Here is a 23141-nt window from a genome sequence, read left to right on the forward strand (position 1 = left end):
AATACTTTTATCTCAAAAATTAACATTAAAACCATTGAAATCTAATAAATAAATTTAAAAAATTAAATTATTTCTAATACGTCAAAAATATTCTTAATCATTTTCCGTTACAAATAGGGTTGTTCGTGGTTATGGTTAAAAAATCAAATCGAACCGTAACCCGAACCAAATCGATTAAAAAATTGATATTTGATTTGTTTTGGTTAGATTTGGTTTTAAACTTTGAAAACTGATACTATTTGGTTTGGGTTTGGTTTTACTAAAAACCAACAGCAAAAATAACCAAGCCGAACCGATAAATTAGATATATAAATTTTATAATTATTTTTATTGATAAATAAAATATAAATATTTTGTTAAATTTTAATTAACTTAAGTCTTTTAACTTTACCATTTTATCAAGCCCAATATTTAAATTCTAGCTCAATTATTACAATCCTAAGTCCAAGTCCATCAAAATTCATTATTTTACTCTTTACCTACCATACCTCACATAAGATAGTCACATTTTCTCTTAATTAAATCATCTTTTTTCGTATAATGATAACTCTAGTATTGCATAATTGCTTAATTGAACCAACAATAGTTTTTTTTTGTGTATTGTTAATGTACTAGGTGTTTATGTCTATCGAAATACGTATTTCTTCAAAAAAAATATTACTTTCAAACTGAAAAAAACCAGTAAAATTGAACCAAACCGACAGTTATTTTTTCGTTTGGTTTGGTTTGGTTTTAGAAATTTAAAAAACCGACTAAATTGATTTGGTTTTGATTTTAACCAATAACCGATCCAAACCGAACTACAAACCCCCTAGTTACAAATATATAGATTGATAATTTATTTTTCAAAAATAACATATATATTTCATCTTAGACCAATAATATAACATAATACTCCTCCGTCTCTTTTAGTTGTCATGTTGAGCATTTCGAAAGTTAATTTGACTAATTTTTTAAGTTAAATTAAATTATATTAATTCGATATTTTAAACTAAAAATTTAGATATTCAAAAACTATATAAAAAGTACTATAAATTGTAACTTTTTGCATACTAATACAATAAAAAAAAATATCATAAAATATTAATTGAAATTTTTATTGTTTGATTCTAATAAAAGAAATCATGATAACTAAAAGAAAATAAAAGGTAGCAAGTATATAAGCAGAGGTTAATTGTACTCTGACAACTTTACGTAAAGCAGAGTTTGGGTTTTTTACTATATATTGATTTACAATATGAACATCAAACATTTATCCTTATCATTAACTTGAAAAATAACAAAATAATAAATTTGAAACTTCCAACTCATGGCAAATGCCAATCATGATTTTATAACCAATAATTGAAGGAGCACATTTAGAAATTGAATAAAACCCTACACCTCATGCATGCCTTGGTGTAATCTATATATGACTCACATTAAACAAAAGATAAAAAAAATAAAAAATATATATATAATATAATATAATATATGTATCACGTCAAATCAAAATACCAGTAGACTATGTTAAAAAACACCAAGTTTGTGTCACGTCATACCAAATTATATAAAGCAAGAGACCGTAAACTCTTATCTTTTCAATTTTTGATTTTTGATTTTTCGCTCGATGGTCAATATCTATTTTGAGGTAGAATTATTTGAAGTCATCCTATAAAATAAAGTACTCCATACTATACTATTACCGACTTAATTTTCAAGGTTCAACTCTAGAAGAGAAAAGTATTGAAAAACACTTTTAAATTAGGAGTGAATTATTAGTTTCATCATCGAATTATTGACAACAGTAAAAACACTTCTATACTTGACTAACTGAACTTAAATACACCTTTGATCTTGCAATATGAGTGAAATACACCTCTAAAATCTCGTCAATTTTAGGAGTGTTTTCAACACTTCTCTCGGTTTTTTATTAAGATCATCATGCTCCTACAAGAGTTTGAAACCACTTGTTATGTCATGTGACAGATCGGGGGTGTATCTAAATTTAGTTAGTCAAGCAGATAGTGTTTTTAAGGCTTTCAATAGTTCGGAGACGAAACTAATAATTTGCACCAAAATTAAGGGTATTTTTAAGGCGTTCAATAATTCAGAGACGAAACTAATTACTTGCACCAAAATTAGAGATATTTTAAATAATTGATCAATTTAAAACCTTTAAAAGATGGTTGTGTATATATTACCACTTCATCGCAATCTTTAATACTAATATTAAATATAAATGCACCAGCAATCCAGCATCACGTATGCTTGAAAATTTTGGTTTCGTGTTATTATTAACTTGTTTGTACGTAATTTATAATCAAATGTCATTAATATGGTAAACATGTTTAAGGACGTGATATTACTTATTAGGATTGTTTTCTAATTTGTTCCTTAAAGAAGGATAAGGAGAATTCTAGTTTTTAGTTATTACTAGAATTTAATCACTTTTCATCAAATTAAATTAAACAAGACAGGTTCTAACTCTCAAAAAAGAAGATTTAATCCAATAGAAACAAACTACTAGAAAATTATGAAATTAATTAGAGAATTTGTCGACAATCTCCAGCTAATTTATTGCTAAAATGCTCCTAGCAAGTTGAATTTTCTTATAATTTATCACTAATCAGTAACTAAATGAGATTAATATAAAAAATTTATTATTTAACAATGAAATTTTATCCTTTAATAATTTCTCATTTTCTAGTAGTAACAATATATGCATTAGAGTAATTTGCAGGAAAATATCATTTTCCTTAGAAAGAAGTTTCAAAAACACCTCTAAATTTGACGCAAATTATAAGTTTCATCCTCAGACTATTGGCAGCCTTGAAAATACCCTTTTACTTGACTAATTAAACTTAAATACACCCCTGATATACTCCTGATACACTTCCGATATGCAACAAGACATAGCAAGTGATCTCAAACTCTTGTAGGATCATGGAGTTCTTAATAAAAATCGAGAGAATTGTTGAAAACATTCCTAAATTGATGAGAATTTAAGGATGTATTTCACTAATATTGCAAAATTGGGGGTGTAGTTAACTTCAATTAGTTAAGTAAATGAGTGTTTTTAAGGCTGTCAATAATTAGAAAATAAAACTAATAATGCACCAAATTTACAAGTGCTTTTGATACTTCTCTCTTTTCCTTTATTTATAAACGTTTCTCATAGGATTCTCTGAACTAATAATTGTCTGTGTCATTTTCAAGTCGACATTTGTACTAAATAGTTCTGCTATAGACAGCCATTTCTTAAGCTCCCTCAACCTATCATGAATTCGAATTGAGACTTCAATAATTGTCCGTTTGGCCATGCGATATAAAATCGTGATATAAAATTATGAGATAAAATTATTATTTTAGTTGAACATGTAATTTAAACCTTTTAATGTTTTTTTTAGGGGAAATACATAATTACCCCATTCAACTATAACACTTTTTTTAAAAAGACACTCAAACTTTATAAGGGTCCTAGTACCCCACTAAATAATTTAAAAGTGATATAAATATCTCATTTTTCAGTTAATCCCACTTACAAAAAAGAAGGTTTAAGCACGCACTAATTATAGTTTGTCACCTGTCAATTTTATATAATTTTCTAATCTTTGTTTTTATTTATGTTTTTTTTTAGTTTTAATTCTTTATTTTTTCTTTCTTCGCTTAACCCATCCGTTGGTCTTCTTCATTGTGGAGTGGCCGCCATTGCTACAACACCATTTACAACACTAAATCAAAATTAAAACTGAAAAATCAAATCCGCTTTCAAAATTTATTGTTTTCAAATTAAAATTTCTATCAAAGTCTTCTTTTTATGTGTTTTGCCTATGATTTTTGCTCTAAATCAACTTGGGTTGTATTTGAAAAAAAACATTGAAATAACGCCGACGATTCTATCTTCGAAGTTGCCATCATCTTTCCGGAGATTCTCACCCCAGACAATCAAGAAGGAGAAGAAGCAATATGAGGATGAAACAACAAATCTGTTGTTGCTTCCGTTATCAATAGGATTTTTTTGTCAGTGAAAAGGCACTTTATTTTATGTACTGAGATTGTGTTATTTAGTTACAATTAAATCTCTCCGTCGAAATCCAATCTAAATGAAAAACGAGAAGAGAGCAAAAAAAGAAGAAAAAAAAAACTTCAAGCTCCTTCAATGGTGAACCTCGGGAAGGAGAAGAAAAAAAAATTAACAGTAAAATAAAGATTATTTATATAATTAATAAAAAATATTGCAAAAGAAAAGTTTAATCTTACTTTTTTTGGTTTTCACGCTCTTCAGGCGAGTGATATACACTTTCTCTATAAAATATCGAAAAATGGTTCAATAATTTCACATTAATCTAGTTAAGTGGTGTATTAGGACCCCCGCAAAATTTAAGTGTCTTTATCAAAAATACATCTTAATTTAATGGGGGTAATTATGTATTTTCTCTTTTTTTTATAAACATATAAACCCCAAAAGTTTTAAAACTATTAAAATTATCTTAATTTTTTATATAATTTTATTAAATAAGCAAAAGTTTATAAATTCGCATAATGCATTATCACAAAGTTATCTAAAAAAAATATAAGATTTGTTGATCAAACTTCAATTCTACAAAAACAATTTAACATAAGTAGTAGTTTACTAATATAATCCTCCCACATAATATAGACAACTTTCTCATGTTGAACTTGTATTTCTCAATCATATGACCGGGAAGACGAACCATCATTGTTACCTTGGAGCCATTTGTTGGTCAATATGGTTGGTAAATAAATTTGATTAAAATAATGAATTTGGTGCATATAAATGGTAAAGTAAGAATTGATTTGAATTAATAATAAATTTTATGTTTGTGAGAATATGTAATTGTTCTATGAGATATAAATAGTTTAAAAATTAATGATATGAATTTCAAATTTATTTACATATGAAATAAATGACAAGTAGATATAAGTGTGGGGTTGTTTTTACAAAATATAAACTTGTGGTCAATTTTTATATTTAAAAATCTCAAATCATTATTTGAAATTCCCATATCATGTTTTTTTGAAGAATTTGAAATTTTATCTCATGATATCAACATGAAATGGCATGTCGAAACATCTGCTAAGAATACCAAACATCAATAGGAAAAAAATCAACTTGAAATCGCACGAAGAAAACAATTGTTAAATTTGTTTGCACTACGAAAAACAATTTTTAAAAGCAATAAATATACACATAAATAAATAATTTATGTGATACTTTTTTTTAATTTACACTCCCTCTGTCCCATTTTATGTGGCACTATTTCCTTTTTGGTCAGTCCCAAAAAAAATGTCACATTTCCTTATATGGTAAGTTTATAAAGGTACAATTCCTTTTTTATCCTTATTGGTCCCACTTAATCTTAAAATAATACTCCAATACATTTATGAGGAGAGAGAAAAAAGAGTCTACTTTTTAAAGGGCAATTTGGTAAACATTTCAAAGTCTTCATTTATTTCTTAAACTCCGTGCCCGGTCAAATATTGCCACATAAAATGGGACGGAGGAAGTAATTTTTGTTTTATTCTTAATGTGATGTGTTGTAGCAACACTACTATAGAAGATTTATTTTAAATCATACACTTAATTTTTTATATATGAATTGTGAGCAATTATTTTTCACTCAAAAAACTGGTTCAATCAAACTTGATTTTTTTCAAGGTTGAAGTAAAAAGTGACGAAAATATACGACCCAACAATTTTTTGAAAAAAGTACTTGACCAAACGTCAATCAAATAATGTCATATTACTATATATTAGAAGACTCTAGGATTTACTACCATTGTCCCAATTAAATCATTACAAATGTCCAATACTTACTATATAAAATATATAAGTGGGTCCCACCTCCTTCCACTTAAATAATATTTTTCAACCTTATCATGGTAAAAGTTGAATTTATTATCCTTTTCATTTAATTTTATATGATATTATTTTTTCTATAAAATCATTATATATGTTTTAATAATTTAAATTTCAAAAACATTATAATTTAACTTTAAAGATTTTATTTTCTCAAAATCTTGTACATTGAAATATATAGTTATGAATTTAAAATATTTTTAAAATCATATAAAAATTTCAATAACTTCTCAAATTCCATAATATAACACTTAAATACTACATATTATATATTAATTACTATACTATAAATGACTTAAATACTCCATATTATCTATTACAATAATTAACAATTATTTGACACTTTAAATTCTATCAATGCCATATAAATTAGGATAAAAAATCTAACATATAATATCTAAATATATTTAAAAATACTATAATGAATACTATACATTACAATAATTAACAGCTTAATTATTTAAAACTTATATAAAAAATTTAATTGACTCTCTAAATTCTATTGGTACCACATAAAATAGATTATATAATAAACATATATTGTTTGAAATTGACGAAAAAGAAACAATACATTACAATAATTAATAAAAAAATAGTCCACTCCAAAAAATCTATCAATTAACAACATATATTGTTTGAAATTGACGAAAAAGAAACTATAAATTACAATAATTAACAAAATAAATCTCTCGACTCCAACAAATCTATCAATTAATGCCACATAAATTGGGACATAGCAAATAACATATAGTATTAAAAAATTAGGTTCAAAATGTACTAAAAAATACAATAATTAACAACTTAATATATTAAAGAGACATAAAAAAGGGTTAATATTTAAAATTCTGCATGTGCCACATAAATTAGAACAAATAGAGTAATAAATATTACTTTCAAAATTATGTTTAAAAAAAGTACTACAAATCACAATAGCTAACAATTTAAAATATTTTTAAAATCATATAAAAATTTCAATAACTTCTCAAATTCCATAATATGACATAAATTTAAAAAAAGTGTTATAAATCATAATAAACAGTACAATATTTAAACTACTTTAAAAGTATTATAAATTATAATAAATAATACAACAATTTAAATTACTTATTACTTAAAATTTAACGACTTAAAAATATTTTTTTAAATGTATTAAAATTTTGGTTAATTGTCAAAACTTTACATGTGCCACATAAATTGGGACATGGACAGTCACACATATTTTTTTTTAAAAATTACATTAAAAGTATTCTATCAATTAACAACATATATTGTTTGAAATTGACGGAAAAAAAAACTATAAATTACAATAATTAACAAAATAAATCTCTCGACTCCAACAAATCTATCAATTAATGCCACATAAATTGGGACATGGCAAATAACAGATATTATTAAAAAATTAGGTTCAAAATGTACTCTATAAAATACAATAATTAACAACATAATATATTAAAGAGACATATAAAAAATGGTTAATATTTGAAATTCTGCATGTGCCACATAAATTAGAACAAATAGAGTAATAAATATTATTTTAAAAATTATGTAAAAAAAAAGTACTACAAATCACAATAGCTAACAATTTAAAATATTTTTAAAATCATATAAAAATTTCAATAACTTCTCAAATTCCATAATATAACACTTAAATACTACATATCATATATTAATTATACTATACTATAAATGACTTAAATACTCCATATTATCTATTACAATAATTAACAATTATTTGACACTTTAAATTCTATCAATGCCATATAACTTAGGATAAAAAACCTAACATATAATATTTAAATATATTTAAAAATACTATAAGTAATACTATACATTACAATAATTAACAGCTTAATTATTTAAAACTTATATACAAAATTTAATTGACTCTCTAAATTCTATTGGTACCACATAAAATGGATTATATGATAAACATATATTGTTTGAAATTGACGAAAAAGAAACAATAAATTACAATAATTAATAAAAAAAATAGTCAACGAAATTGACGAAAAACGAATTATAAATTACAATAATTAACAAAATAAATCTCTCGACTCCAACAAATCTATCAATTAATGCCACATAAATTGGGACATGACAAATAACATATATTATTAAAAAATTAGGTTCAAAATGTACTATAAAATACAATAATTAACAACTTAATATATTAAAGAGACATATAAAAAAGGGTTAATATTTGAAATTCTGCATCTGCCACATAAATTAGAACAAATAGATTAATAAATATTATTTTCAAAATTACTACAAATCACAATAGCTAAAAATTTAAAATATTTTTAAAATCATATAAAAATTTCAATAACTTCTCAAATTCCATAATATGACATAAATTTAAAAAAAAAAGTGTTATAAATCATAATAAATAGTACAATATTTTAACTACTTTAAAAGTATTATAAATTATAATAAATAATACAACAATTTAAATTACTTATTACTTAAAATTTAACGACTTAAAAATATTTTTTTAAATGTATTAAAATTTTGGTTAATTGTCAAAACTTTACATGTGCCACATAAATTGGGACATGGACAGTCACACATATTTTTTTAAAAAAATTACATTAAAAGTATTCTATCAATTAACAACATATATTGTTTGAAATTGACGGAAAAAAAACTATAAATTACAATAATTAACAAAATAAATCTCTCGACTCCAACAAATCTATCAATTAATGCCACATAAATTGGGACATGACAAATAACATATATTATTAAAAAATTAGGTTCAAAATGTACAATAAAATACAATAATTAACGACTTAATATATTAAAGGGACATATAAAAATGCTTAATATTTGAAATTCTGCGTGTGCCACAAAATTAGAACAAACAGAGTAATAAATATTTTTTTCAAAATTATGTTAAAAAAAAAGTACTACAGATCACAATAGCTAAAAATTTAAAATATTTTTAAAATCATATAAAAATTTCAATAACTTCTCAAATTTCATAATATGACATAAATTAAAATAATAAAAAATATATATATTGGGCCCCGTGCTGGCACGGGGTCCTATATCTAGTATATTGACAAAATTCTTTAGTAATTTAAAACATGTAGCACGGGATATGTTTTGTCTAATACTATTTACATACCAAAATTGATATTTTTACCATCAAGCAAAAAACCACACAGTTGATAGAGTGTTTTGATTGATTAATTAGTACCATACTAATTAATTCATTTTTTGTCGGTAACATGTTCCTTCATTTTCAAGTTTGTTGATAAGCGATAGATATATGTATTTATGAATGGTTCACGGGTCGGTTTGAGTCGGTTATTGATTAAAATCAAAATTAATTAAATCAATTTAGTCGATTTTATAATTATCAAAATCAAACCAAATATAATATACATTTATCGATTTGGTTGTTAATGGTTTCAGTTCGATTATTCAGTTATTAATCATACACAAAAATAAAAGAAATATAATTCATTCAAAATGTGAAAATGTGATAACAATCTATTCAAAACGAAAAATAGTTAGAATAACTGACATTACAGAACTTTTGATCATTGAATTTACTGTGAATAAAGGTTCAAAATTCACTATTTTGTCCTATAAGAAGAAATAGTGACTTACAGTCCCACAAAGAATTGTTATAGACACTCATACACATGAAACCAATAAGATATGTACTCTCACCTTAGGCATTTTTGCTTTCATGAGTAAATTCTAAATAAATTTCGATGAAAACATATATAATATCTTTAAAATTGTTTATGAAAAAATCATTATGTATGTATAACAATAAAATATATGTATATAATTTGTCGGTTCGATTCGTTTATTTCTTTGATTTTTTAAAATCTAAAATCAAACCAAATCCAACACAAATAAAATTGGTTTATTTAATTCGATTTCTCGATTTGGATCGATTTTTACCCAAACAGTGAACACCCCTATATATATTCTGATGATTAAACTTGTCGTAGGGCCCACTAGATAAACCCTCACTGTGTAATAGTTTACAAACTACACAGAGAATGTAAATCGTACTAGGCAAGCCTTATGCGACAGCCGACAGACTCAACTCAGAAGGAATTGAGAAAAGATCAATCCCGAATCATCTATGTGGATGACCATCTTCCAAACCAACTGTCATTTCGAAGTACGGGCCTTTTACTAACTTTATACTTTTTTTAAGCTGAATCATGTAAAACATGATGACTAATTAAGTGAAATTTAATAGTAGTACTACTTTTTTTTTTAATTTTAATTTTTTGTTGTATCCTTTGAAATATATAGTGTTTGAGTCAAAAAGCTACAAAGCAAAGAGTTTAGGGGGAAAGATTGAAGATTTCGGTAAAGTTTACGGCGAAATGGAAAAAGCTATTAATTCCACAAAAACAAAATGGATAACGGCTACTTTACTTTGATTTTTCAGCTGTTGACTGTGTAATGTTCCATTTACAAATTACAAGGCAAACCAAAAATATTGCCTTTCTAATATATGTAGGGTGGAGCCAATCAAGGACGGAGCCATCATTATAATTATTATGGACCAATAGAACTCAATGCTTTTGGTTCAGATCTACGTACTCCCTCCGTCCCTATTTACTTGTCCATATTTCCTTTTTTAGTTGTTCCTATTTAGTTGTCCATTTTGACAAATCAAGAAAGGACAACAAATTTTTTCCTATTATACCCTTATTTACACTTCTTGAAAATTGTAAAAGTGTATGTTGTTTCCCTCCAATTTATTTCACTTGAATTCAAATAAGTGGTTGTAATTTTGAAGTGAAAAGTTGTCATAAGGGTAAAATTGTAACTTCACTGTGCTAATCATTGTTGCCTTAATCTGTGTACCATTTCTAAAGTGGACAACTAAAAAGGGACGGAGGGAATAATATTTATGTTATTAAAATATGTAATATATATTCAAAACCTAGTAAACTATAAAGATTGTGATCCAAAATGCATAATTCAAAAATTCTGAATCAGACACTGAATCCAATGCTATTAACATGGATATTGTGTTTCAAGTTCATTCACCTCAAATGATACCCTACATTTTTGCAAATATTGTCTTTTTTCTTTGGTTTTCCATGCGGTATTTGTTATGCGTTCTAGGCCTGACTAAATAATCTTGATTTGCAAATGTCCCATATTAGGTGGTAAAGTGCTTTCAACCAAAGATAATTCCATACCCAGAAGTCAACTCTGAGACCTTTAATTAAGAATAAATGCATACTTATCATTCTGCCACGACATTTGATGGTCATATATATATGGTTTAGTATATTGACAAGGGTATGGGGGATCTCTTGATAATAAGTAAACTAGGGGATAAAGCTGACAACAGTTCCTTGCATAAGAGGGAAGTTAAAGATTCAAGCCAAGGTATTTCCACATAAGACAGTCAAGTAAAAAAAAGAAGAGTTGAAAAGGGAATTCCTTCCAATCAAGAAATATAGATCAAATTAAAAAGAGAATCTTGAAAAGGCACACATATTACATACTCTTCAAGCAACCCAATATACTTACTACCCTTTTATTTATACATATATAAAAGAGAAACAAAATATTGATAAACAAACAAGTGGTAACTAAAGGGAGACAGAGGGGGTTTCCAAGCCATGGAAGAAATGGTCGTGGAAGCTCTCCTCTTTGGTGATAGACAAGCACAGCTCCTTGCTGCAAGACAACTTGCTCAATTTTCCAACAAGCAAAGGCACAAAATAGCCGAAAAAGGCGTTGTTCCTCCATTGATTTTGATGTTGAGTACTAATGATTGTGAAGTCATTGAAGCTGCACTCTTTGCTCTCCTTAGCCTAGCATTTCGCAGTGAAAGGTTAGCGCATGTATATTTCATTCAGGGGTCTGTTTGGTACGAAAAATGACTTTTGTTATACCAAACATGTTAACAAATAGGAGTGTATCGATACCTGTTTGATTTTCAGAACTGAAATGATGAATATTCTTGTTAATTTTTGCAGGAATAAGACACTCATAGCAAAATCAGGGGGTATAACAGTGTTATTAGATGTAATTCAATGCGAAAACAAGTTGTTAGTAGAGCTAGGAGTGGCATTTCTCCTGACCCTCTCTTCCTGTGGTTCAAACAAGATGGAAATTGCTTCATTTGGGGCAATCCCAATTCTACTTGAATTGTTAAATTCACAATCCTACAACAACATAAGCTTCCAGGCTAATTTGGATATCTTGTCAACACTTCACAATCTTTCAACTTGCAATCAGCTTATTCCTTCCATTGTTTCATATGGAGGGGTAGCTACCTTGATCCGACTAATCAAACTTACCTCGGAGTTGGTAATGGAAAAAGCAGTGGCGTTGCTAGAGAATCTTGTTTCTTCATCAAGAATTGCACTAGAGGAAGCTGCAAGAACAGAGGGAGCAATCCAGTGTTTGGTGGAGGCAATGGAGGAAGGTTAGTTGCTTGATCATGTCATCTAAAAGTTTAAGTCATTAGAAATAGTGCACTTCTACTTAATGTTATTATGCCTCTTGAAGGTTAACCACGTGAAAATATTTTTTGATTTTTCAAGTGGCACTATGATTTAAATCTATGACATCTTGTCTGCTGCTCTGATACCACGTAGAACTGTGTGACCACATTACCTAAACACTTAAGTTGTTAGAGAGTGTAGAATGCTTAATTACTTGATTGTATTACTGTCTCAACAGGTTCAAGACAATGTAAAGAACATGCAGTGACAATTCTACTCCTAATATGCGATAGCTGCAGAGACAGATACAGAGGAATGATCTTAAGGGAAGGAGCAATGGCAGCATTGCTTCAGTTGAGCGTTGATGGGACAAGGAGAGCCAGAGACAAGGCAAAAAGACTGCTTTTTCTTCTAAGAGACTGTTCAAATTGTGGCCAAACGAGTAATCAGACGAAGAATATTGTGTTATTTGAGCAGATTATGAGACAGATTGAGCAAGTAGGAGAACCAGAAGGGATGTCAGTAGCTCTCTTAGAGGAAATGATTTCAAAACTTAGAACATGACATTTTCATGTGATAGATGTTCAAGTTGTGTTGATAGTAGCAGTACAATTCATTTTCTTTCTGAGTTTTGGAAAGGGGTAAAGGATCAATCTGGTATGATTATTATATCATAATATCTGCACATAAACTTATAGGGTTTAGATAGTTTCTTACACTACAGTAATATTTTACTATTTTGCAAATATTGAAGTTAAGTGTTGAAATATTAGTTTGAGGAATATATCAAATGAAAAGTAAAAGTAATGTGAATTCATGTACAAAGCAACTTCAACTTCCACAAACTTTTGCAACAAGACATGCAACATCCCAAAACCCGTGCTGATCTTATTATTCATCTTTAACCAAAACCACCAGGAAGTAAGACCTCCACACCTGAATTTAAAGCATCTTTGTAGAGTATAGACTAAACCTGCAGGTATATGTAGTAAGTAACAGTTGTGTAACTAAGTGGCCCTTTTACGGTGGCTCACTTGAAGAAAACAAGAGGAGCTCATCTCCCCAGTCGGACACGTTCTGCATTTACGTTTTACTCCCTCAGAAAAATTCACACCTAACACGTAGCAAATGTCATGGTCTAGAGTTACATCATTACTCTCTAAAAAGAATCTCTGGATGCATACACTTTCTTGACAACATTTCAGCGTGACTTCTTGTAAAATCCATAAGCAACAGCAACAACAGCCACTGCTCCAACGACGCCAATGGCTGTGTAAACTTCAGGTTTATCCCATTTTCTGAAACAGGATGGAAGTCTTCCCTGTCCCTTCTCTACCTCTTTTCCCTCAGCATTTGCATCTCTACAACAAGAAAATCCTGCAGCACCTTGACAACAGCCCTGACTAGCAGTTTCTACAGGCGCATTTCCTTTTTTGTCCACAGTGGTTCCACTGAGAACACTCAGCTCATTCACCTTATTAGTTATCTCAGTATGCAGTCCCATTTGGCCCCTATAGTTAACCAGGGTAAAGTGTATCACAACTGTACTCCAAATAATATGAGAAAAAGAGCAAATATTTAACTTTTGAACTGCTTAACATTGCTTCCAACTGAAACTTAGAGAGATCAAAATAGAAGTTTTATAATGCTAGGAATTCACTTTTCTGTAATAGGAAAGGCATTATCTTTGGCACTCTATTACGTAACTAGTCAGCAAAATCAATCTCTAGCATTTCCCACCAACAAGGACATTCATACCCGTCTTCAAATTGAATGCGGAGAATAGGCATCCATCACCAGCAAAAAAGCAATAGAAAAAAAAAATAGATCCACTAACAAGACCAAAGATCCATTATCTTCTACCACTCTTTATTTACTTTTGATCACGATAGTTCATTAATTAACATACAATAATTAAAGCTTTTCACAAGCAAAGCTCATGATCAAGCATGAAAAAATCTATGGGCTAAATTTTATTATGATTATCTTTTATGAAAAATTTGGCAACATGAGCAGATGAAACAATTATAGAACATTATCTTGAAATCACTAGCAAATTTTCTATTAGTGATGCCAGTGATTGACCTATTTTTAACCTTGGTGCAAATAACACAATTGAATTTGGCTTCAAGTTAACATTAAAGTCACAATGAGTGGTTTTGTTAAGGCAGCAAAAAGATAATCTAGAATAGGTAAGTTTATATAGGGTTTCAACATACATGATATGTGTGTGTGTATGCATCGGTGCTTATGTATTAATGCATACTTTATTTTAGGATAGGTGGCATTTGAGACAACTTGTATGCACGTCTACTAATCTACAAGGTTGCTTGTCCAGCCAAACACATTCGTTCAACATACATGATATTTGTTGACCTTAGTTAGATTTATGAGATGAAATTCCTAATATGAGTAAGGGAGAGATCAAATCATTTTTCTTTCATAAGGATCATAATCATAATATAAGGCTATTCTTACCTCACCAACCTACACCAGAAAAGAAAAATGGACTGAACCAAATTTGTAACATCTATGAGCTATAGAAATTCAATAACATCTAAAACAGTACCAAGTTAGCACAAAGTCTATATTCTCTGTTTCATGCACTGAGGGTCATTTGGTTGGAGGTATTAGAAAAATGATTTCAACATTTGGTTTGAAGATTAAGAAAATAACCGTTGTATAACTAATATCACTGAATGTCTAAACCAAGTTTTACTCAAGCGAGTTAGCATGTGGTGAGATGATTGATGATTAAAGGTAATGTGCAGAGCAAACTCTTTTTCCAGGCAAAAACTCGCTTAATTTCTGATCATAATTACATTGAGAAAACCCAAAGCAGAAGAGTAAAATCTACATCTTATAAGCACTTTTACCAAGAAAAGCATCGGAAATATTTCCTTAAGATTAAGCTGACGAGGCCAAACCTCCGTTAAGCTAAATGAAGAATTTATGACAAATATAGAGCAAACCCCAAATTGTGCAAATGAGAAACAAAAGCAAAGCACATCCAATACAAACCTCCAAAGTCGTTCAAGGATTTTTCCCTCTCCGATATGCTCGTCCAGCAAAATAGGTACCTCATCTGGGGTAACATAGCCATACCTGCATTACGACAATGGACCACATATAACATATTTATAATAGACATTCTAATGAGGAGCTTCTCCATTTTGATCCATTTAACATGCCACATTCTACTGAATTGGTCAAGAAACTGATGGAAACTAGAAGAGCACCTCAATAAGTATATAATTAGCTCTTACCAATGCCCAGCAATTTTCCCTTCTTTATCAGTACTGTAGATTATCACATTACCAGCATACTTGTGGCCACCAACATGTGAACAAGCAGCCACGTGAACTTCGTTTTTCAAGTCCTTGGACTCAATTGCCTTGCTGAATTCCTCAATCAGAATTGGTCCACAGACACCACACCTTCGATCTCGATTATTGTGGGAACAGACAAAAACATAAGAACCACTTATTGTCTCCTGCGGTCCAGAAGTCCATGGCTTGCCACTCACAAGCACATCCTCAACAAAAGCATCAACATCTGACTCCTTCAAATTCCTTGATTAAAAGAACCAGACATAAACTCAAGTTCAAGGTAAGGTAATGCTTGGAGATGCATAGAATGTTTCAACAAAATCTCGAGGTAATTAAAAAAGTGAGCCCTTGGTCCTAACTAGTTTGTCACTTTTTGCTAACTAAGTGAAATCTAAAAAAGAAGTAAATCGAACTACATTAATTCATTTATTTTAAACTAAAACTTAGATATTGAGATGCAAAAAGTGCCAAAAATATTACTCTATGAGATAGAAGAGTACAGCAGTATGGTATTTAATCATACAGGACTAATTTATTTTTCTTTTCTAGATTTCAGACAGACTAGTCATGTATTTCATCACTTTTAGTCTACTACACAGAGAATAATACAATGATATTTAAAAGAACATAGAAGAATGTTGAAAACTACCTGTATTTGATCATATCAGGAAAAATCAGAACATCTCCATCCGATAGTCCAATGTCTTCACGTACTTCGCAAATCGTCAAAATAGTCTACCACAAACAATCACCGAGCCAATAAACGCATTAAACTCAGTATCACACTTGCAAAGCTAAAACCGTAAAACTACAGACAACATTCCAATTGATTGATCAGCGAAGTGGAACTATTATATTGCGTACTAAAAATTTATCCAACACACATTTGAAAAGCTAATAACGTCAACCTACTAATTGTGCATTATAATCGACCAGCCAAGTATTCTAATACTTGTATCAAACTTTGAACACTATAAATTATAAACAAATGTTCAATAATGTTATTTATACTAGTTCAAAAGTATTATCCATACTAGATCCAAAATAACCGATATGCTAATTTCTGAATCAAAAACTAAATCCAATAGAGGCGAAGTTCATTACTAACGTTGACTTAAGTAATTACTAACCTTGAGTTTGATATCATCCCTGCGAGCTTTAAGTGTAGCAGCAAATAGCTTCGGAAGTGGATCAGAGTCGGAGGATTCAAGGTGAGAAGGCCAAACTTCATGTGATTTGTAGCAGAGGAATACGTGACGATCGTAGACGGTAGCAGTACCGGCAAGCTTAAGTTCATACATCTCTGGGCGCTGGAACCCAAACTTGACGTCGTCGGAGACGATTTCGTCCTCCGAGTTCCCGGCCATCGGTGTTTGTTAGAATTCGCAGAGAGAGAGAGAGTAGTGAAAGTAAAATGGGAAACGTGGAGAGAATGAGCCTATTGGAGTATTAAGTAGCAAGAATTTTTGACAAGTTATTTGGTCTTATGTTGCAAAACTCATAAGCACCATTTTTTTTCTTTGGACTATTTGGAAAAAGGTAATGAAAAGTCCAGAGAAATATTTTTTTACTCTGTCCATGGTGATGCTATTTGACTTGACACAGTATATTAGAATAAGTTTTTAAAATTTGTGATTTAAAATAATTCTTAAATATTTATATGACAGTAAACTCAAAAGGAAAGGGCACTAAAAGAGCCATTTTTTCATATTTAACTTTAATGTGTATGTTGTGGACATACGCTAAAATTTCTAATCTAAAATAATTCTTAAATATATATGGCGGTAAACTAAAAAGGAAAGGGCACTAAAAGAGTCCCTTTTTTCATATTTGACTTTAAGATGCGTGTTGTCGGCGTCATGCTAAATTCCAGCAGCCAACTTTCTAAATTTGAACGGTGGGTGTAAATAAAAATAGGAGTAAATTTGACTAATTTCTTGTCTTGTAATAGATGTTCAATTGCTAAACGCTAGGTCAGAGTCACATAACTCTCTACCTAGTATATTAGGTTAGAGAACAATTTGAATTTCTGAAAACTCACTCTACATTAGTAGAAAAGAATTTTATAAAAAAATTGTGTTAAAAGAAATTTGTATGCGATGGCAATAAGTACCGTAACAAACTTGTACTTCCTTGGTTGTGGTGGCATTGGTGTACTTATAAATATTACAATTACTTGTCCATTTTTCCTTTTATAGTTGTTCCTAATTACTTGTCCATTTTGACAAATCAAGAAAGGACAAAATTTTTTTACCTATTATACCCTCAATTAAATGATTAATTACTTTGAAAAATGTAGAATTTTTCATTCACTTCATAATTAATAAGGGTAAAATGGTAAACTCACTATGTCATTAATTGTTTTCTTAATAGATGTGTCAATTCAAAAGTGGACAAGTAATTAGGGACAGATGGAGTAACAAACTTGTACAAGCTTATAATAGGAGTGTGATGGTGGTTGATAGTAATAGTTGGAATGGTTGATGTGATAGTGAGTAGTGACTACCGGTGGTTGTTGGTGATTGATAGCAGTGGTGGTTGTAATCGTAGAGGTGGTTGGTGATTGTTATGATTGACACTAATGATGGTGATGGCTGACGATGATGGTTGTGTAAAAGTCATCTTTCAAAAAGACTTGCATAGTTTTGCCTTGCTTCAATCAGTCCAATTCATTTGTCAATCAACTCTTTCCTTCATAAGTGGAACCTCTAAAAGCACCAGCAGCAAAACTCACCTTTATAAGCCTTATGCTTCTCACATTTCACTCCTTCATATTAACATACTTGGCCATTGCACCTAAAATAACTTTATGGACCAGAGAAGTAGACAACAACGACGAGCCATTTCATTTGTCGAGTTGGATAAGCTTTAAACACTGACAAATGAAGAAGATATGTGAGAAAAAGTGGCATTCCATAATCCAATTCCTATGCATTTGCATTTCAGGACAGTATGCACTTTACATGTTCATACGAAAGGAACAATGAATTGATGTTCTTCCTAAGGGATCTTCATCATAGATGATATGGGGACTTAAACTGTCAAGAAAACAAGTATACTCAGAAGAAATCAATCTCAAAATAATTATCAGTAGGTTTCACATCAACACCTGGACCCGTTGTTGCTGGTGCTCTGGGCGCGTCATGTAGCACAAATGCCTTTGGTACATCTGGAGGACTAGCACACCGGATAAGTGCCCAATTAACGCTCTGAAAGAAAGGGTGCTGTTTTATTTCTGTAGCACCCCGCCTATATGCTAGGCGATGCTGAGGCTCTTTCACAAGTAGACCTCTTATCAAGTCCCTTGCAGCAAAACTAACACTAGGTGATGAAGGGAATCTCAGGGGCTGGCCAACGACATTAAACAAGGTGGCTCTGTTGCTTGCTCCTTTAAAAGGTGTCTGCCCAAACAAGAGCTCATAGAGAAAGATCCCAAAAGTCCACCAATCAACGGCACTACCATGCCCCTCGCCTTTAATGATTTCTGGAGCAAGGTACTCATGTGTTCCCACAAAAGACATGGATCGAGCATTTGTCGGTTCAGCCATGAGCTCTGGAAGCGGGCTCACTTGATTGTGCATCTCAGATTTCTGTTTCGTCTTCTTTCCTTTCTTGGGCCTTAGGAAACGCGGTGAAAAACATGCAGGCTGGATGACACAAGATGGCTCAATACAAGCAGGCTGGACACAGTATGATGAAGTCTTCGACTCTAAGCTTGAATTTGAGGATTTAACCAATGTTGGACTCACAGCACACCTCAAGGAGAGGTCAAAATCAGACAGCATTATATGGCCATCTTCTCGAACCAAAACATTCTCTGGCTTAAGATCTCTATAAATGATTCCAAGCATGTGCAGGTATTCTAGAGCAAGGAGAATTTCTGCTACATAAAACCTATACTCCAAAACAACAACATAACAAGAGCAAGTTAACATCACTGATCAAGATGCATGGGCACCTTCGTAAATTTTGTCCATGATATGGAAAACAACAAACAAATCTTGAGTTGAGAAAACCACTCCATTATCCATGGCACTCTAACAGAGATAATAACCAACACTACAAACTTTATGCAAATCAGTTTTCATTTCTTAACCGAATGATTTACTGATGAATATTAACATGTATATTGGAAAATAATATAATGTAAATGCAGTAATTGCTTAATGGATAAAAGACAAGGATCCAGTTTGAGCTCAATGTTTAATAAAAGTGAAGAAAGCTAGATAGAATTAGCAATCTGTTTAATTCAATTCACGTCAAGGCAAACAAATGGAGTAAAAACAAGTGAACTGTGACGAGCATAGTGCAGGATATCTCAGCTCTCATCATTGTGGTTTGAACTGTAAGACCACTATATGCTACAGAAGTAGCTAAAAAAATAATATTCTAGCCATACTACAATTTATCCAGGACCTCCCTTATGCCAAATATGAATAGGAATTCCAATTTAATAGGGTTTCTTGAGACCCCCTTATATCATGATATATGCAGGTTTCAAGAAAGAAAATTTGTTAACATAGACAAAAACAATCAAATATGATAGAGACCGGTTTATTGGGAAATCAATGTAACGTACTTTGATCATTAAGATTGCAGCAAGAACTAACTTATTGACCGTGAAACCTACAGATCAAAGATGTCCGGAATATATAGATATATGGACAAAATAAAACACAGATCAAAGATGTCCTGAATATGTAGATATATGGACAAAATAAAACACTTCCAGCTGAAAGGAGATTTAAGTAAAATAGCTACAACATCAACAACTATGCATTTCAGAAACTAGCCTAACCTGGCAGCATGCTCGGGAAAAAACTTTCCTGGCTGTCTTTGCCGAAGTGCATGTAAATCTCCTCCAGGGCAGAATTCCATCACCAAGCAAGAAAATTTGTCTGTTTCAAAGTGTGAATATAGTGTTGGTAGAAAAGGATGATCCAGAGACTGTAGTATCTCTCTTTCTGTCTGAGCTCTTACAGTTTTCTTGCGACTCTCTAGAGCTGCATTGTCCATCACTTTCATGGCAAAATAATCTCTTGTGCCAATCAACTCAGCTAGAAAAACATCTCCTATATCACCACCTCCCAATCTCTTCAGAAGTCTGAAATGGTTGAAGCCCAGTGTTCCATCAATAGATCTAATGGCTTGAATTGCATCCCACCTTGTATCATTTGCCTGATGTGGTTTATACATTGTACTGCCGACACTAGTAGAGCTGCTTTCATCACTAATATCACTACCTGTGCTGCCTCTGTAGAAACTTGTTTTTCTGCTATCACTGATATCGCACGAGTTGCTAACATCACCACTTCCACCAGACTTGGCCATGCTGCTAGCACATTCACTGATGACTTCTGTAGTGGTGAAACTTTGTTTGGGTTCTATGTACTGTGTGGCAGTATAAAAGCTATTCTGTGGACTAGGACAATAGCTTATTCCAGATTGAGATGTCAACTGACCATTTAGAAGGTCAGCATCTCCTCTGGCAACAGCATGTAACATAAAATCCCTGCGTTCCACATAGCCACCTGACGTAGTGTGCTTGTTATCATGAAGTGGATCCTTAATAGATGATTTGGTTTCAAAGATTAATACGCGGTCCAGTGAACATTCTTCTGATGGTTGATCAAGAGCATCTTCTATTCTCAGACACTCTTTTCCTTTAGTCGATTCAGAATAGTGTCTCCTCAAGTCAGAGACATCATCCCTCTTTATACGATCACTGGATGATTTATGCGAACTCTTAGAAGCAGCCACCGACCCTGTTGGGGTATCAGTTGGCTTTGACCCAATATCAATAGCTATTGGATCGAAGGACAACTCTTTACATCTAGATTGTCTCATTGATGTAGGATGGGGAGGACGACTTGTCCTGGAAGCTGAAGATGTATTACCCTTTATAGCAGTGAAGGGAGTGCGACTGTTTGGCAAGGAACTGATTCCTTCAACAAGTGACTCCATTATTCTCTTTCACCTAGACACATCCATTGTACCACAAAAAGTGAGAGTATTAGCTTATGTTACTCTATGAGACAAAATAAGCACTTAAAGCCATGTAGAACAAAGTATTTTTTTCTAATAAGTAATAATTCTGGAATCGGTTCTATTACCAGCAAAAAAATTCTTAAACAAACCGGAAGGAATCTTTGGCAAAGAAACTAATAAACTGGTAACTAATCAATCTATCAACTACGTCTCAATACTTAACTTGTAACTAATCAATCAATCAACTACGTCTCAATACTTAACATGTAACTAATCACTCAATACTTCACTTGTAACTAGTCAATCAATCAACTACGTCTCAATACAAAACAAGTTGGAGTCAATGATCTCTGTATGAACACTATACTTAAACTAATACACTCTATTCCAGTTCAACAACCAATCTCTGTTCGAACTCCCTTTACTTGTAGGAGTACATCTTGGATTCGTTCATTACAATCAATGCTTTAAAATCAAACATAACTTCAACTACACAATTGCATGACAGTAGATATCAAAGATCTTTCACACCAGACATTACATTATCAGTTAAGTTACTTCCTAAATCCAGGAAAGAACATACACCAAAAAAGGCATAAACTTTAACACTTCTTGCATGGTTCTCTGAAGTTTCCTTCTTTACTTCTTCGCACAATTCCACAAGAATCAACAAAACAGATAAACAAACAAATAGCAGAAAAAGGGGTTCTTGATTATTACCTGATTAAAGAAATGAGACCCAGAAATTTAATCTTTCATTACTGTTAAGACCCTTTCAAGAACTCGCTCCAAAGTGAAACAATCTTTACTCTGCAACTCCTTTATCAGATCCGATCGAAATTAAAAAAAAAAAAAACAAGAAAGATGGTAAGTAATATACTCCAATTTTCTGGTGAATTAGTGAGTTGGGGTTTTAGTGGGGTAATGGGATTTGAAGAGAAATTAACAATGGAGAAGAAAAAGAAGAAAGACAAGAAAAGGAGAGAAAGTTGTATGAATGAAAGAATGAAAGAAAACTAAGAAGCAAAGCAAAAGACAGAGAAACAAAGCAAAGCTAAAGCAAATTGATTCGAGAAAAGCTGTCTTCACCTTTAAGAAGAAATTATATATAAAAAAAAAATGTTACTATAATTCTCTTTGTGCTTTACCTTTCAACTCCTTTTCTTGCTTCTTATACTGAACTGGGAGTAGTAGTATAGAAAGCTTCTTTCTTTATCGTAAAATACAAAAATATGTATACTGTAACTTAGCACTGTGTGTTTGAGAGAGAAAGCTGGAAAAATGCATATTAATATTTGCATTAGAATACATTGGACAACTTTTATTCAGAGTACGGAGAGCAATTAAGCCAGCTATATGGATATCCTTATTAAAATTCCATTTTAAGCCGACTAGGCTATAGTCGAGTTGATTGAACAAAGATCTTCTAAATGGTTTATTTTAGGTTTGATATCATTAGTATTTTTTTAGTCGAGTTTGCAATATGTGGGTTTATTAGTGTAATTTATGTTTGTCAGT

The 23141-nt window shown here is 31.0% G+C and overlaps 4 protein-coding genes across 4 annotated transcripts in view; 2 read left to right on the forward strand and 2 right to left on the reverse strand.

Annotated features, from left to right (window-relative positions):
* Positions 1 to 11408: 11408 nt before the first annotated feature.
* On the forward strand, positions 11409 to 13052 carry LOC125836267 (U-box domain-containing protein 3). Its single transcript, XM_049515439.1, has 3 exons — positions 11409 to 11690; positions 11836 to 12287; positions 12545 to 13052. The coding sequence occupies exons 1-3, from the start codon at positions 11476 to 11478 to the stop codon at positions 12868 to 12870; spliced, it is 993 nt and encodes a 330-aa protein (XP_049371396.1). The 5' UTR covers positions 11409 to 11475; the 3' UTR covers positions 12871 to 13052.
* A 122-nt stretch (positions 13053 to 13174) lies between these two features.
* On the reverse strand, positions 13175 to 17094 carry LOC125836268 (altered inheritance of mitochondria protein 32-like). The gene is made up of 5 exons (XM_049515440.1): positions 16766 to 17094; positions 16285 to 16370; positions 15573 to 15878; positions 15328 to 15411; positions 13175 to 13817 (listed from the first exon to the last, which is right to left on the reverse strand). Exons 1-5 carry the CDS (start codon positions 17000 to 17002, stop codon positions 13508 to 13510), a joined length of 1023 nt encoding a protein of 340 aa, XP_049371397.1. The 5' UTR covers positions 17003 to 17094; the 3' UTR covers positions 13175 to 13507.
* Positions 17095 to 18531: 1437 nt separating this feature from the next.
* On the reverse strand, positions 18532 to 22892 carry LOC125836708 (serine/threonine-protein kinase D6PKL1-like). The gene is made up of 3 exons (XM_049515922.1): positions 22344 to 22892; positions 20434 to 21612; positions 18532 to 19529 (listed from the first exon to the last, which is right to left on the reverse strand). The coding sequence occupies exons 2-3, from the start codon at positions 21597 to 21599 to the stop codon at positions 18695 to 18697; spliced, it is 2001 nt and encodes a 666-aa protein (XP_049371879.1). The 5' UTR covers positions 21600 to 21612; positions 22344 to 22892; the 3' UTR covers positions 18532 to 18694.
* The window catches only part of LOC125836709 (MYB-like transcription factor EOBII), a 95411-nt gene continuing 92077 nt past the window's right edge, over positions 19808 to 23141 (forward strand). Inside the window, exon 1 of the mRNA XM_049515926.1 lies at positions 19808 to 19814. The gene's annotated coding sequence lies outside the window, so the exon portion shown is untranslated. The remainder of the gene's footprint in view (positions 19815 to 23141) is intronic.

The sequence above is a fragment of the Solanum verrucosum genome, unplaced genomic scaffold (assembly GCF_900185275.1).
Source record: "Solanum verrucosum unplaced genomic scaffold, falcon-dt-bn FXZP01000278.1, whole genome shotgun sequence".
Classification (NCBI taxonomy): Eukaryota; Viridiplantae; Streptophyta; class Magnoliopsida; order Solanales; family Solanaceae; genus Solanum; species Solanum verrucosum.

Coding starts and splice junctions, on each gene's coding strand:
- LOC125836267 (XM_049515439.1), top strand. CDS start 11,476: ATGGAAGAAATGGTCGTGGAAGCTCTCCTCTTTGGTGATAGACAAGCA. Junction 11,691..11,835: donor CTAGCATTTCGCAGTGAAAG/GTTAGCGCATGT, acceptor TAATTTTTGCAG/GAATAAGACACTCATAGCAA. Junction 12,288..12,544: donor GGTGGAGGCAATGGAGGAAG/GTTAGTTGCTTG, acceptor CTGTCTCAACAG/GTTCAAGACAATGTAAAGAA.
- LOC125836708 (XM_049515922.1), bottom strand. CDS start 21,599: ATGGAGTCACTTGTTGAAGGAATCAGTTCCTTGCCAAACAGTCGCACT. Junction 19,530..20,433: donor TTTCCCGAGCATGCTGCCAG/GTTAGGCTAGTT, acceptor TTTGGAGTATAG/GTTTTATGTAGCAGAAATTC.
- LOC125836268 (XM_049515440.1), bottom strand. CDS start 17,002: ATGGCCGGGAACTCGGAGGACGAAATCGTCTCCGACGACGTCAAGTTT. Junction 16,371..16,765: donor GGGATGATATCAAACTCAAG/GTTAGTAATTAC, acceptor TGTTTGTGGTAG/ACTATTTTGACGATTTGCGA. Junction 15,412..15,572: donor GGGAAAATTGCTGGGCATTG/GTAAGAGCTAAT, acceptor GTCGTAATGCAG/GTATGGCTATGTTACCCCAG.